At 46.9% G+C, this 14,117-nt stretch overlaps 1 protein-coding gene across 2 annotated transcripts in view; it reads left to right on the forward strand.

Annotated features, from left to right (window-relative positions):
* The window catches only part of GFPT1 (glutamine--fructose-6-phosphate transaminase 1), a 38,148-nt gene extending 26,801 nt beyond the window's left edge, over positions 1–11,347 (forward strand). For both annotated transcript variants that reach the window (XM_070765117.1, XM_070765118.1), the window contains 7 exons: positions 1,015–1,135; positions 2,299–2,456; positions 2,786–2,900; positions 3,293–3,420; positions 4,899–5,066; positions 6,930–7,091; positions 8,695–11,347. In XM_070765117.1, the coding sequence (XP_070621218.1) occupies positions 1,015–1,135; positions 2,299–2,456; positions 2,786–2,900; positions 3,293–3,420; positions 4,899–5,066; positions 6,930–7,091; positions 8,695–8,739 (897 nt within the window). In that variant the 3' untranslated portion in view covers positions 8,740–11,347. The remainder of the gene's footprint in view (positions 1–1,014; positions 1,136–2,298; positions 2,457–2,785; positions 2,901–3,292; positions 3,421–4,898; positions 5,067–6,929; positions 7,092–8,694) is intronic.
* The last annotated feature ends 2,770 nt before the right edge of the window (positions 11,348–14,117 follow it).

Raw genomic sequence — 14,117 nt, forward strand, 5'->3', positions numbered from 1 at the left:
ATCATCTTCTAACCCACAAAACTTGACCCTTAGACTCTCCACTGTTGACTTCTCCCGATCCCTAAGAGGTCAGTAAGGGGCGTGCATAAGTGCACCAATGTGTCTTCCCTCCCCTGTCCTCATGTTTCTCTTTTATTTGTATCATGTATATAAACATTGTTATATCTTTGTATACCCCCAATACGTACTTGACAAAACAAACAAATAATATAAAATAAAACTTGTGCTGTGCTTTTGGCACCTGATGAAAAAAAGTTTCCCCATCACTGTTCTATGAGATCGTTAATTTACCGCCCTGTGGGTGGAATAAGTGATGCGCACATCGAAATGTGCTGAAATGGGCCTGCAGCTTCTGAGTGATGCTTCACCCGGGAGCCGCCATGGCCAAGTGGTTAGAACGCAGTATTGCAGGCTACTTCTCCCTGCCTGCCGGCTGCCAGCAGTTCAAGTCTCGCCAGCTCAAGGTTGACTCAGCCTCCCATCCTTCCGAGATCGGTAACACAACCCAGATGTTTGGTGGCAACATGTTGGCTCTGTACACCGCTAAGAAAGAGCTGTGAACCTTGGCAACTTTAAGCCTGGTGGACCTCAGCTCCCAGAATTCCCCAGGCAGCTTTGCTGTAAGCCAGTGATTCTTGACCTGGGGGTCGGGACCCCTTTGGGGGTCGAACGACTATTTCACAGGGGTCACCTAAGAAGACAAATTTCCCCTGGTGTTAAGTACTAAAGCTTCTATTCTGGCACCTTGGAGCATATTTTTACAGTCCGACCAATCAGGTGTTGACAGTGGGAGTGTCCCTATGACCTTCCTGCCAATCAGCTTCAATCTCTGTTGGGAGAATTGGCGCTAGACTTATGGTTGGGGGTCACCACCACATGAGGAACTGCATTAAGGAGCTGTGGCATTAGAAAGGTTGTGAACCCACTGCTCTACGTGTTGTGGCTACTTTCATTTTATGTCCTGTTCCTTCCTCCCTTTCCCTCCGTGTTCTCCTCCCCGCGTCACTCACTCAGACTCGCCAAGTGCTGGAGGAACTGACCGAATTGCCCGTCATGGTGGAGCTGGCCAGTGACTTCTTGGACAGAAACACGCCTGTTTTCCGAGACGACGTCTGCTTCTTCATCAGCCAGTCAGGTGGGGTCAGCTGACCAAAGGGTGCCACGTTTACTGCAGAGGTTTAGCCACGCTCCCTGTCTTGGAGACCTCGGCCACTTTAAGACTCGTGGACTACAACTCCCAGAGTTCCTCAGCCACCTTTGCAGTACTATTCCACACACACACACACACACAAAGACAGTGCTAGTAACAACTTGAACCTCCCTAAAGTTGGATGCCTGCATTAGATACAACTTTATGGTGGCTAAAGCACTTCCTATTAGCACCTATATTTTATTTTATATTTTATTTTACTTTAACTTTTACCTTATTTTAACTTTACTTTAACTTTATTATTTTATTTTATTATATTTTATATATTATTTTACTTTACTTTAACTTTTACCTTATTTTAACTTTATTTACTTTTATTTTATTTTGTAATTTTATTTTATAATTTTATTGTATTTTATTTTACATTTTATTTTATATTTTATTTATTTTATTGTATTTTATTTATTTTATTTTATTTTATTGTATTTTATTTTTTATTTTATTTTATTTTATTTTATTGAGGTTTATAGGCTGCACAACTTACGGACTCTGGGCGGCGAACAATAATATAAAACAAAGTAAAAAACACTTCTAGAACCCTTCATACTCAGCCATTCAAGTCCATTCAGCCGGGGCAAGATGGCATCGTTCACCGGCTCCAGGCCTGCCGGCAAAGCCATGTTTTTTCATGGCCTTTTGGAAGGCCAGGTGGGTGGGAATTGTGTGGATTTCGGGGGGGGGGGGAGTTGATTCCATAGAGCCGGGGCTGCCACAGAGAAGGCCCTCCCACGCAGTCCCACCAGCCTACATTGTCTAGCCGAAGACCAACTCTGTGGGCCCTAACCGGCTACAGTGTGTTATGTGGCAGAAGGAGGTCCCGTAAACCATGTAGGGCTTTAAAGGTGATAATCCAACGCCTTGAATTGTGTCCAGAGACCTATTGGGAGCCAGTGCAGCTCGCATTGCAGAGTTGGTGTCACATGGGTGTCCCTAGCCACACCCACAACAGCTCATGCAGCTGCGTTTTGAACCAGTGGTTGTCTCCGAACACTTTTCAGGGGTCGCCCCATGGAGGGCGCATAGCAGTAGTCAAGATGTGAGGTGTTGGGAGCTCCCTCTTGATTGACCAGGTCCTTCTCTCTTGGCAGGAGAGACGGCCGACACCTTGATGGCCCTTCGGTACTGCAAGGAGAGGGGAGCCCTCACCGTGGGCATCACCAACACCGTTGGGAGCTCCATTTCACGGGAGACCGACTGCGGGGTGCACATCAACGCCGGGCCAGAGATTGGGGTGGCCAGCACGAAGGTGAGGACCCTGGGCACAAAGAGCGCTCAGATGCGCAGGTTGGCATGAAGGTCTTGCTCTGATTTGGATTAAATTTGGACAGCAACTGCCCCCTTCTGCTTTCCTCTTTCCCAAAAAGTTTTATTTTTTCTCCACAATTAAAAAAAAGGGCTTATAACATCATATTCTTCCATATAGTCTAAACCTTGGCAGTTTGAAGGATGTGTGGACTTCAACTCCCAGAATCCCCCAGCCAGCGTTTGGGAGCATTTGGAGCATTTCCTGACTTGGCTCCAAGGGGTTTGTGGCCTCTGCTTTAATGGGCTGCCTGACTCTCCCGTCTCCTCCAGGCCTACACGAGCCAGTTTGTCTCCCTGGTGATGTTTGCGCTCATGATGTGCGATGACAGGATTTCGATGCAAGAACGGCGGAAGGAAATCATGCGAGGACTCAAGTTGTTGCCAGGTAAGGTGCACACAGCCAATAGGTTCAATTTTGAACGTTTTGATTTTACTCCTCTGAGTCCGCTTGTAAAACACCGAGAGTCAATTGTGTGGGGTGCGGCGTACATTTAAATAAATAAATAAAGGGATTTGAGAGTTTTGTGGCAGCACTTTTTTCAGGCAAGAGTTGAAACAGTTTATGTCCAGGGTAAGGTAAGTTAAGGTAGGGAAGGAAAGAAGGAAAGAAAGAAGGAAAGAAAGAAGGAAAGAAAGAAAGTTGATAGATAGATAGATAGATAGATAGATAGATAGATAGATAGATAGATAGATAGATAGATAGATAGATTAGACAGACAGACAGATAGATGGGGTCCCTTCCAGCCTGCTTATCAAAGGCCTTGTTGCTTTCCATAGACTTGATCAAAGAAGTGCTGAGCATGGACGACGAGATCCAGAAATTGGCCACTGAGCTCTACCACCAGAAGTCGGTGCTCATTATGGGCCGGGGGTATCACTACGCCACCTGCCTGGAAGGTGCCCTGGTGAGCATCCTCTTGAACCCGCAGCCACACCAGTTGGGGAGGGAAAGGTTCCTAGTCCCTCGGGGGCAGATAAAGTGTCTGGGGGGGGGGTGTATGTGGGTGAAAGAGAAAGCTGCCAGACGTGAGCGTTCATAATGGTGTAGTGAGACCAAAGACTGGAATGTGGACCAGCTTTTAATCGAAGCGAGAGAGCCAAACCAGGGTGTCTCAAAATTTGGACCACTTTAAGATGGATGGACTTCAACTCCCAGAATTCCCCAGACAGCATTTTGTTGGTTTTTTTCCCTGTCCTGCCCTATTCTCTATTCCATTCGTCTCCCGCTCCTCCTCCTTCTCCCTCCCTTTTCTTTTCCTCCAATTTCCTCTTTCCTTTTTTTTTTTTTAAATTTTTAAATTAATTTTTCTTAAAATAAACAGATACACATACAAACATTAAACATAAAGTGGGGGTGCATTTCCCCCGCTTCTCTTGAAAGTATAAATTCAAATACAGAAAAAGAATACATAATTGAATATATGTTGAATATTAAAAAGTCTAGTAAATTAAGGTTAGAATTTTCAAAGTCTTAAGTACTATGCATATATAAACTAAAATTCTTAGTGTGTTGCTTATACATAAACTAATATACCATAGTCATCAAACAATACATTTAATCTAAATATTACTACTTTACGTGTATAAACCAAAATTCTTTATATATTGCTTATACACGAACTAATGTACCATAATCATCAAACAATACATTTAAACTAGTTTTAACTACTATACGTATATAAACCAAAATTCTTAATATATTACTTGTACATAAACTACTATACCATAATCATCAAAGAATACATTTAAACTAATATTAACATTGTTATCACCTAGGTAAAAACAAATACAAAAAATTAAGTAAAGATAAATTTGTATATCTTATTTTTTCTTGTCTATCCATTTATAAACATTGTTCCATGTTTCATAGAATTTAGTATCTTCTTGATCATTTAATCATCTTGTCATCGTCTTGAAATGGATATGATGACAAGACAATTTCCTCTTTCCTTCTATCCTTCTCCTCCTTCCCTTCCCTTTCCTCTTCATCCTTTCTTTTCTTCCTCCTTTCTTTTCCTTTCCTTTCCTCTTCCTCATTTCCTCTTCATCCTTCTTTTCCTTTCCTCTTCTTCCTTTCCTTTCTTTACCTTCCCTTTCCTCTCCTCTCCCCCTTTCCCCTCCCCTCTCCCCATGCGAATAAAGCCGAGGGTTTGTCCCGGCCTTGTCTTGGAGCCTCCGCCGTCTTCTTCCTTCCCGCTTTCCCCTTTTCCTAGAGGGAAGGAGTCCTTCTTTTTCTCTTTCAATGAACTCACTCCGGCAGCTTCAGCCCACGACTTCCCCTCGGCCGATCGCAGATCCCTGGAAAGATGGAGGGCCAGGGGGGGCTCCGGGTTCCCCAGCGAGGCCGCCGGGACTAACGCAGGGCCCCCTTCCTCCTGCTTAGAAAATCAAGGAGATCACCTACATGCACTCGGAGGGCATCCTGGCCGGGGAGCTGAAGCACGGGCCCCTGGCGCTGGTGGACAAGCTGATGCCCGTCATCATGATCATCATGAGGGACAACACCTACGCCAAGTGCCAGAACGCCCTGCAGCAGGTCATGGCCCGCCAGGTGAGCAGAGCGGCTTGGGGGGGGGAGCTCTTGCGAATATCGAAGGCAGCGATGATGAGTCCTGCTGACTTTTATTTTAGTCCCTTCCAGCTGTGCGCGAGGGTTTCCTAGATGGAGGTGATGGAGACTGCCATGTTCACCCTTTTATTTTATCTTTTAATTCCCCCCACCACCAAATTAAAAATAAATCAAAAAAGCACATCATCATCAAAAAAGCCCAACAAAGAATGTTCTTTCTGCACCAACTCAGGAAGCTCAAACTGCCCAAGGAGCTGCTGATACGGCTCTACAGAGGAAACATTGAGTCTGTCATCTGCACCTCCATCACTGTCTGGTTTGGTGCTGCAACCCAACAGGACCGACACAGACTTCAGAGGAGAATCAGAACTGCAGAACAAAACAATGGCTGCCAACCTGCCTTCCATTGAGGACCGGTAGACTGCACAAGTCAAAAAGAGGGCGGTGAAAATACACTGCTCAAAATAAATAAAGGGAGTACTCAAAGAACCCACCCTAGATCTGAATGAATGACATATTCTCATTGAATCCTTTGTTCTGTACAAAGTTGATCGTGCACAACAGCCGGTGAAATTGATTGTCCATTAGTGTTGCTTCCTTAGTGGACAGTTCGATTTCACAGAGGTTTGATTGACTTGGAGTTATATTGTGTTGTTTAAGTGTTCCCTTTATTTTTTTGAGCAGTGTATTTACTGACCCCTCGTGTCCTGGACGTAAATTGTTTCAACTCCTTCCCTCAAAACATCGCTACAGAGCCCTGCACACCAAGACAACTAGACACAAGGACAGTTTTTCCCCCGAACGCCATCACTTTGCTAAACAAATAATCCCCTCAATGCTGTCAAACTATTTACTAAGTCTGCACTACTATTACTACTAGTTTTTTCTCATCATTCCTATTGCCCATTTCCTGCCACTTATGACTGTATGACTAACTTGTTGTTTGTATCCTTAAGATTTTTATTAATATTGTCTCCTGATAGTTTATTTGAACCCTATGACCATCATTAAGTGTTGTACCTCATGATTCTTTTTTTTAAATTTTACCTCATTGTTCTGTCTGGGTCACTCCAGAGGCTATGACCAACCCCAAAAGATAAGCCAGACACACCAGTTGAATCCAAACACAGTTTTATAAGAGAAAAGAAGCCAACAGAAAACATTGGAACTCCAAATAGATACACGGAAGCAAGTGTTCATACAGAAACACAGGATTCTTAATGCCAGACGAGGCTGTTCCTAACAGACACCAACCTCCCACAGGTCTTCAAGGCTGCTGGGCCACGAGCCAGGAACAAAAACGCTGAGAGAAAATGCAGATAACACCAACTCCTCTTTGATAACACTCCACGCTGCCGAAAGGGTTTGCCTGCCTTATAAACCCTTCCCTGCTAATGAGGACCACACCCAACCCCCTGGTGTTCCTCATTCAACGCTGATAATATCTATTCAGTTGATTTCTCCTTTGATCTATGTGTCTCTGTCACATACTAATGATAGCTTGTGCTTCTTCAATGACTCCAGGGACTCCAGAGAATCCAAGCTACTTGCTTGAGATAGCCCTCCCCCAGGGCTCCCAGGCCTTTCTTCCTCATCACTTTCCTGACTACTATCTCCCCTGTCTGGCTGCCAAGAACTCTCCTCTCCGCTCTCAGCCTCCCCCGGGCATGGGGCCAGCAGAGACGCAGCTGGTCTTTGATCTGGCTCAGGCTGAACCACAACACTCATGATCCTTGACAAGTGTATCTTTTCTTATATGTCCACTGAGAGCATCTGCACCAAAGACAAATTCCTTTAGTCTCCAATCACACTTGGCCAATAAAATATTTCTATTCTATTCTATAGGGGCGGCCTGTCATAATTTGTGGCAAGGAAGATATTGAGACCATCAAAAACAACAAGCGAACCATCCAGGTTCCCCATTCGGTGGACTGTCTGCAGGGCATCCTGAGCGTGATCCCCTTACAGCTGCTGGCTTTCCATCTGGCGGTTCTCAGAGGCTACGATGTGAGTTACGCTCTCCCGGCACCCCAAACATTCCCTTTTCTTTTCCTTTAGATTTACAAGCCGCCCAATCCTGACGGACTCAGGGTGGCGTGCATAGATAAAAGAATAAATTACAATAAATCTCCCCTATAACACATTCTTCCTTCTAGGCCGGAGCAGGAGACTATGGCTCAATGGCCCCAGGCCCGCTGGGTTTTTAAGGCCTTCCGGAAGGCCAGGAGGGTGAGGGCAGTGTGGGTCCCCGGGGGTGTGTGGGTGTGTGTTCCATAAAGCTGGAACTGCCACCTCCTCCCCCGCATTCCCGCCAGTCCACGTTGGTCAACAGGAGCCAGAGAAGGCCAAACTTGTGGGTTCTGATCAGCTGCTGGGAAGTATAAGGCAGAAGACGGTCCCATAAATAATCACTTTTCTCTTCCTGACTAGTCCCAAAAGTTCATCTATCCCTACATGGCTTAAGACCAGGTTAGTTACGGGTCCGTCTCCTGTCTCATGTATCCCACTCACCGGTCAGGTCCCACAGTGTCGGCCTTCTCCAGGTCCCATCAGCTAAGCAATGTCGGCTGGTGGGGCCTAGGGGAAGAGCCTTCTCAGTGGCGGCCCCGGCCCTTCCAAACCAACACCCCCCCCCAGAGATCCACACTGCCCCCACCCTGCTGGCCTTTTGCAAGCTGTTAAAAACTTACCTTTGTCAGCAGGGCTGTGGCTGTTGAGCGTTACATCTCACTCCGGTCGAAGACGTGATTATGTGACGGTTGTTGAACAAATACTATTGGGGTTTTAATTATTAGTTTTAGTGTTAGGTTGGGTTTCCCTCATTATATTGTATTTCATTTTATTGTGTAAATTGTATACATTTATACAATTTCCCTATCTATTTACTATTACTGGACATCCAAAATATACTATTTAATTCTGGGTGTATATGGGGAACCCAGAGTATGATACCATGGTCTTTTGAGGCTGAAGGAGGCCAACGCAATGCAATATGCCAAAGGTGTGCATACATATTACACACGGGTACACATAAATGCATACATTATCTACTATTTAAACCAGAGGTCCCCAAACTTGGCAACTTTACGACTTGTGGACTTCAACTCCCAGAATTCTCCAGCCAACTATGCAGGCTGGAGACTTCTGGGAGTTGAAGTCCACAAGTCTTAAAGTTGCCAAGTTTGGGGACCTCTGGTTTAAACTGTATGTGTATGTACACACACACGCACAGCTCTTCTAAAATTATACACATTCAACCTCATTTACTGTGATAGGAAAAACATCCCCAGAACCCAGAAGGGGAAAAAAGAAAAAAATTCAAAATTTCTCCACCGGTTCTGTGTACCTGACCGTACCCGTAGGAGCCCATCACACTGTCCTCAATGAAATCAAGTTTGACCCTCCTGCGCACTACACCTTCCCAGCTCACTTTAGGCTATGAGGATGGTGGTGTGTGTGTTATGTGGATCCAGCAAATCCCCGAGTGTGGCATTGCAGGTATTTGTGACTTCTGAGCTAAGCCAGTGTTGAGGAACCACGAAGCCGCCTCCTCAATTCCTACGGTGACAAAGATTTTAACAGGCTGTCTATATTATTTCCCTTCTCCCAGGTTGACTTTCCAAGAAACTTGGCCAAATCTGTTACGGTGGAATGAGCCTTCTTGCCCGAGGCGGACAACAGACATGTGTCCCCCCCACACACACTTTTGGGTACCGAAAACCCTGATTTTAAAACATTTCTCCCATGATCAATTCTTATTCCGATATAGAAAAATCTTTATACTGTAATTGTTGCAATTGTGATAGTTAAGGAGCCGAATCCACAAAGCTCCAGGTAGCATTGTTCAGCAAAGTCAAGACTACTGGGTTTTTTTTTCCTTTTTAAAAACCTGTGTATTGTAACCCTCGTCAGTTATAGAAAATGTGCATCGCTTCCTGGTTTCTCTCTAGGACAGGGGTCTCCAAGCTTGGCAAATTTTAAGGCTTGTGGCCTTCAACTCCCAGAACTGGAGTCTAAGGAATTCTGGGAGTTGAAGTCCTCAGGTCTTAACATTGACACGGTTGGAGACCCCTGAATTTAGGACATTTCGTCTGTTGAGCTCGTGTGGGTCTATGGAAATGAAACGGCGTTCGACAGAGAAGGGCTCCATCAGGGCTCCATTGTCACCATCGGAAGCATCCAGGTGGCCTCTTTTTTTTTTTTTTTTTGGGCTCCAAGATTTCTGCTGGTCAGTTCATTTCCCCCCTGCCCTCCGCCGCCCCTCGCTAGCCAACATTTGTGCAGCCCCAGATATCCATTGTGTAAGTGTTCCTCTTTCCACAGGACTGCGCTTCTGAGTTTGGTGTCACACCTTCATCCCTGCAATAGGGGGTGAAAAGACCTCCTCCCCACAGTCCCTCAACGGAGGGGAAGGCCCCGGGCCACGGGAGGGAATTCAAAGGTATATGTTGACTTAACCGTGGTGTTTTTAAGCTACTTGTGGTGCAATGTCCATATTCCAAGGAATTTATTTCCCAATGCATCTAAGAGAGATGCCAAGGTGCAATGAAGAACCAGTGTGGCTAAAATAGGACCTGGCTGGGCAGCTCTTTAGGCCTCCTGCTTTCCTCGGGCAGTGAAGGTGTCCGGTGGATTCCGGGGGCAACAGTGAAGCCGGAGGAGGCTTCTTCCGGTCAATCTAGATAGCCAGGGGCAAACTAGGGGCTTGTCTCTACCACCTGGACATCTGTTTTGGTCTGATTTACGTACCGTTCCTACTCCTGATAAGAAGAGGTGGATTTTGAATCGGAGGGTGAAGCTTCTGTGAAAGGCATTTTGGTTCCCTTGCTGCTCCAGTTATCAGAAATGGGCAGAATTTCTTTTCAATCCAAATTCATTTGCTTTGGACCGTCTTTCAAACCAGAACCGGCCCTCTTGTGCTTGTCGATATTGTGCTGATATTTCTGCAGTGGAGCTAAACGGAATTCAAAAATAAACCCACCCAACCCCATGGGAATAATGTAGAAAGGAAGGAGAAGATCAAAGATAAACAGATGCCTCAGGAAGCATCTAGAGAGGATTCGAACGTAATAAAAAGATCCAGAGTGAGCAAAATACGCCGTCCTTCAACTTCACTTCTCATAGACTAACGGGACGGACATTGGCACTAAAAAAGGGGGCTTTCGTTGATGTGCTTCTAGAAGGGAGAAAAGGCAAATGGCGCAGAAGCTCAATTAAACTCCGTCTGTTCCTGGATGAGAAAGATCCTAATAGGGTCACAGCCCCTCCCTCCCTCACTCTCTGCACTTGGAGGTGGGTGGGAGAAAGAGGACCACCCATTGCTCAGAGTCTGCTAATTTAAGGACCGTCCGCTAAGTGTATAGGTGTCCTACAAGCATCTTCATTCTAAAATGATGCTTTTAGTGGAAAGAAATGGTAGTTTGTAGTGAACACTGGAAAGCTCAGAAATTTTTATTGTGAAAAGAAGTTTCTTGGCCAATGTTGGTATTTGTGTCATGTCCCGATGCTTGGTCTCCATCCTTCTTGGGCGGCTTGGGTGCAGGCGCAGGAGGCAAAATCACGCGAGGTGATGCGTGTGTGAGATTTTGGCCATTTTTTGCACGGAAGCAAAGTTGCCAAAATCTCATCCGCGTGTCCCTTCGTGAGATTTTGTTTCCTGCGCATGCGCAGAGGCAAAATCTCGCTCCAGTGCATGTACACGCTGGAGACTGAGCATGAGGCGTCCTTATCTGTATTGGTAGCAACTTGATACTACTCACTATTCCCCATACTTCCAACACGCCCACCTTCTGCCTAGGAAAGCCATGAGTCCGTTGGGCGGGGAGGGGGGATACCTTGGAATGCCAGGTGAACCACTTTCCCACAAGGCCGGCGTTCTCCAGGGGAGGGGTCCCCAAACTTTGGGCCGTGGCCCTGCCACTCCCTTGGACCCCTTTCTGCTCCCCAGCCAGTCTGCCAAGCCGGAGAGGTAGGGTGGCCTTCCTCTGGGGCCCCTGGCCTTGTGCCCTCTGCCTCACCAGAGTCCATCCAGAACTGGCGTGTGCTGAGGGAAGTGGGCCTCTGTGTGTGTTGTGTGTCTATGTGAAAGTGGAACACCTGGGTGCCCGTTCCTTTCTTTCAGATTGTAGATAACTCGGCTTGTCTTGGTTGATTGGGACCATTGTTCGTTTTGTGTATAACTTTTTATCGTTTCGGTTGCTCTCTTGATTTTGATTTTTTGTACCTTGCTCTTTGGAATAAAGACAAGCGCGTCATCTTCCTTACTTGAGCCTCCTTGACCACCGGTGTTCCTTCGACCACCCACAAATGACCCAGACTTGGTCTCAGGTAGGTTTTGGGTAAAACATTGCAAAAGGTGGCCTACATTTCACCCTGACTCGGACTTTGAAATATTGGATTGTCCAGGGGTGTGTGTCCAGATTTCTTTACAGCCGGTTTGCTCAGGGTGCGCTGTGTGTGTGTGCATGGATGTGCAGTGCTAAAACATAGCTGCACATGCGCAGAAGCAAAAAACCAAGAAGGCCCCGCTGAGAGAAACGAGGGGGAATGAAAGGCCTCGGTCGCTGCCAGTTCCAGCCATCCAGGCCACCAAGTTACTATTACCGTATTTTTCAGAGTCTAAAACACACTTTTTTCCTCCATAAAAGAGGCTGGAAATTCAGGTGCATCTTATAATCTGAATGTAGCTTTTTAGGAGCTTTTTTCTCCCAGTCCTAAGTAGCTGCTAGTGGTCTTCCCAGCTCTTTCCTTGCGGGCTCTTTCATTTGTTTCTCTCTGCCAAGAATGTTTTCCAAGCCCTAAGTCTTGGCAGGCTTCTTTTCATTGCTCTAACGTGTTCCAAATGTTTCTTTCCAGGTGCTAACCATGTTCCCAGCTCTTACCAGCATGCAAGCTCTTTCACTGTTGCTCTCTCTGAATAATGTTTTCCAAGCCCCAAGGCTTTGCAGGTTTTTTCACTGCTCTACTTGCTCAGAATTTTTCTTTCCAGATTTAACCAGGATTTGACGATGTTCCCAGCTCTTATTGGCTTGCAGGCTTGTTTCTCTCTGTGAAGAATGTTTTGCAAACCCTAAGTCTTTGCAGGTATTTTTTCACTGCTCTACTTGCCCCTAATGTTTCTTACCAGCTCTTACTGACTTGCAAGTTCTTTCATTGTTACTCTCTCTGAATAAGTTTTTTAAAAAGCCCTTAACCAGGGGATAAAATAATGTGCTGACACTGAGCAGACTAAGGACGCTGGCCAGATGAAACCAAGCTGAATTCACACTATTGCAGCCCCCATCCTCTCCCCAAGCGATTTATATTTTAAAATGTGTGTGTATATATATATATATATCTGCAGATATTTGCAACTTTGGGGAGGCTTCGTATTCCACACCGTCAGCGTTTGAGGGACTCTGCCAGTGGTCAGTCACCTCCCAAATGGGGCTGAATCTGCAGAGCGCCTTTGAGGCAGGCGAACTCGTGCGTGCCCCACATTCTTGACAAACCTGCCCAGCACTCCCCATGGCTTTATGGGCCCTCCATGCGGTCCCTCTCTTGGGGAGGGGGCTTCCCTCAGACACGGTTGTCGGGGCCAGTGGGCCTTCCCCCTTCCACCGAGTTTGGTCTGCAAACTCTCCATGTTCTTAAGCAACTTAACTCGGGTTGGCCAAACAACAAAAACACTCAGCTGGAATGTGGTTGATTGAACAGCTTGTGTGGTCCCAACAGTTGTTATGTTGGAGTCGTTCTGGTTGAACACTGGGGAAATCTCCATATGTGCTTGACAAGGAACTAACCACCTCTTGTGTGGTGTGTGTGTGAGTTCAGGCAGAGGTGGCTGGACAGCTATTTGTTGGTACGTCTTTGATACGAATGTGGATTTATACCCTGATCAGTTAAGTTGGACCCAGCGGTCTCCGTGACCCCTTAAATATTATTTTAGAGTTAAAAGTTGTGTGCATACATGTCAGCTGAACCAATAAAGCAATTAATCCAGTGGTCTAAATAAGTGTTTCTCAACGGTGTGCCACAAAGAAAGAAGCTCAGCTTCTGGTCTCGCAACTTTTTGTGAAAAACAAAAAGTTGTGAGACCGGAAGCTGAGCTTCCTTCTTTGCGCCTTCCAAGTTTTCCGGCAACTGCAGTGGCCCGCCCGGCTGGAGCTTCCTGTCGCCGGCAGCAGGTGAGCTTTGGGGCCTGGTGGGAGGGCGGTGGCAGCGGGAGGGTGATGGCAGCGGGCAGTAGCCGTGGGGCGGCGCCAGGGTGGTCAGCTGTGAGGCAGAGCTCCGGAACAGGCACCAACGGCGGCGGCTGGACATGCTGGAATTGCATGGCTGGCACTTGCCTGCTGGCTGGGCCGGGACGGAGGCTCCAGCCCCACGTCCATGCCCAGCGCAACGCCAGCATGTACGGTGTCTAGCAACACGTTTAGCCGCTGCCGTCGGCGCCTTTGTTCCGGAGCTCTGCCTCATAGCTGATCACCCTGCCGCTGCCCCAAGGCTACTGCCCAATGCCGCTGCTGAGAGAAAGAGAGAGTGAGAGAGGTGGGAGAGGGGGGGGATAGCAAGAGAGAAAGAGAGAGGGGAGAGAAAGATAGCAAGAGAGGGGGATAGCAAGAGGGAGAGAAAGGGAGGGGGAGAGAAAGATAGCAAGAGGGAGAGAGAAAGGGGGGATAGCAAGAGAGGGAGAGAGAAAGGGAGGGGGGAGAGAAAAAGATAGCAAGAGAGGGAGGGGATAGCGAGAGGGGGAGAGAAAGAGATAGCAAGAGGGAAGGAGAGGGGATAGCAAGACGGAGAGGGAGAAAGAGGGAGGAGAGAAAGATAGCAAGAGGGAGAGGGGGAGAGAGAAAGGGAGGGGGTGGCAAGGGAGAGAGAAGGAGAGAGCAAGAGGGAGGGGAGAGAAAGGGGAGAGATAGCAAGAGAGAGGGAGGGGGAGAGAAAGAGCAATAGGGAGAGGAGGGAAAGATAGCAAGAGAGAGGGAGAGCAAGAGAGGCAGAGGGGAGAGAAAGCAAGAGGGAAAGGGATAGCAAGAGAGAAAGGGAGAGAGAAAG

The sequence above is a fragment of the Erythrolamprus reginae genome, chromosome 12 (genome assembly GCF_031021105.1).
Source record: "Erythrolamprus reginae isolate rEryReg1 chromosome 12, rEryReg1.hap1, whole genome shotgun sequence".
Taxonomy (NCBI): Eukaryota; Metazoa; Chordata; class Lepidosauria; order Squamata; family Dipsadidae; genus Erythrolamprus; species Erythrolamprus reginae.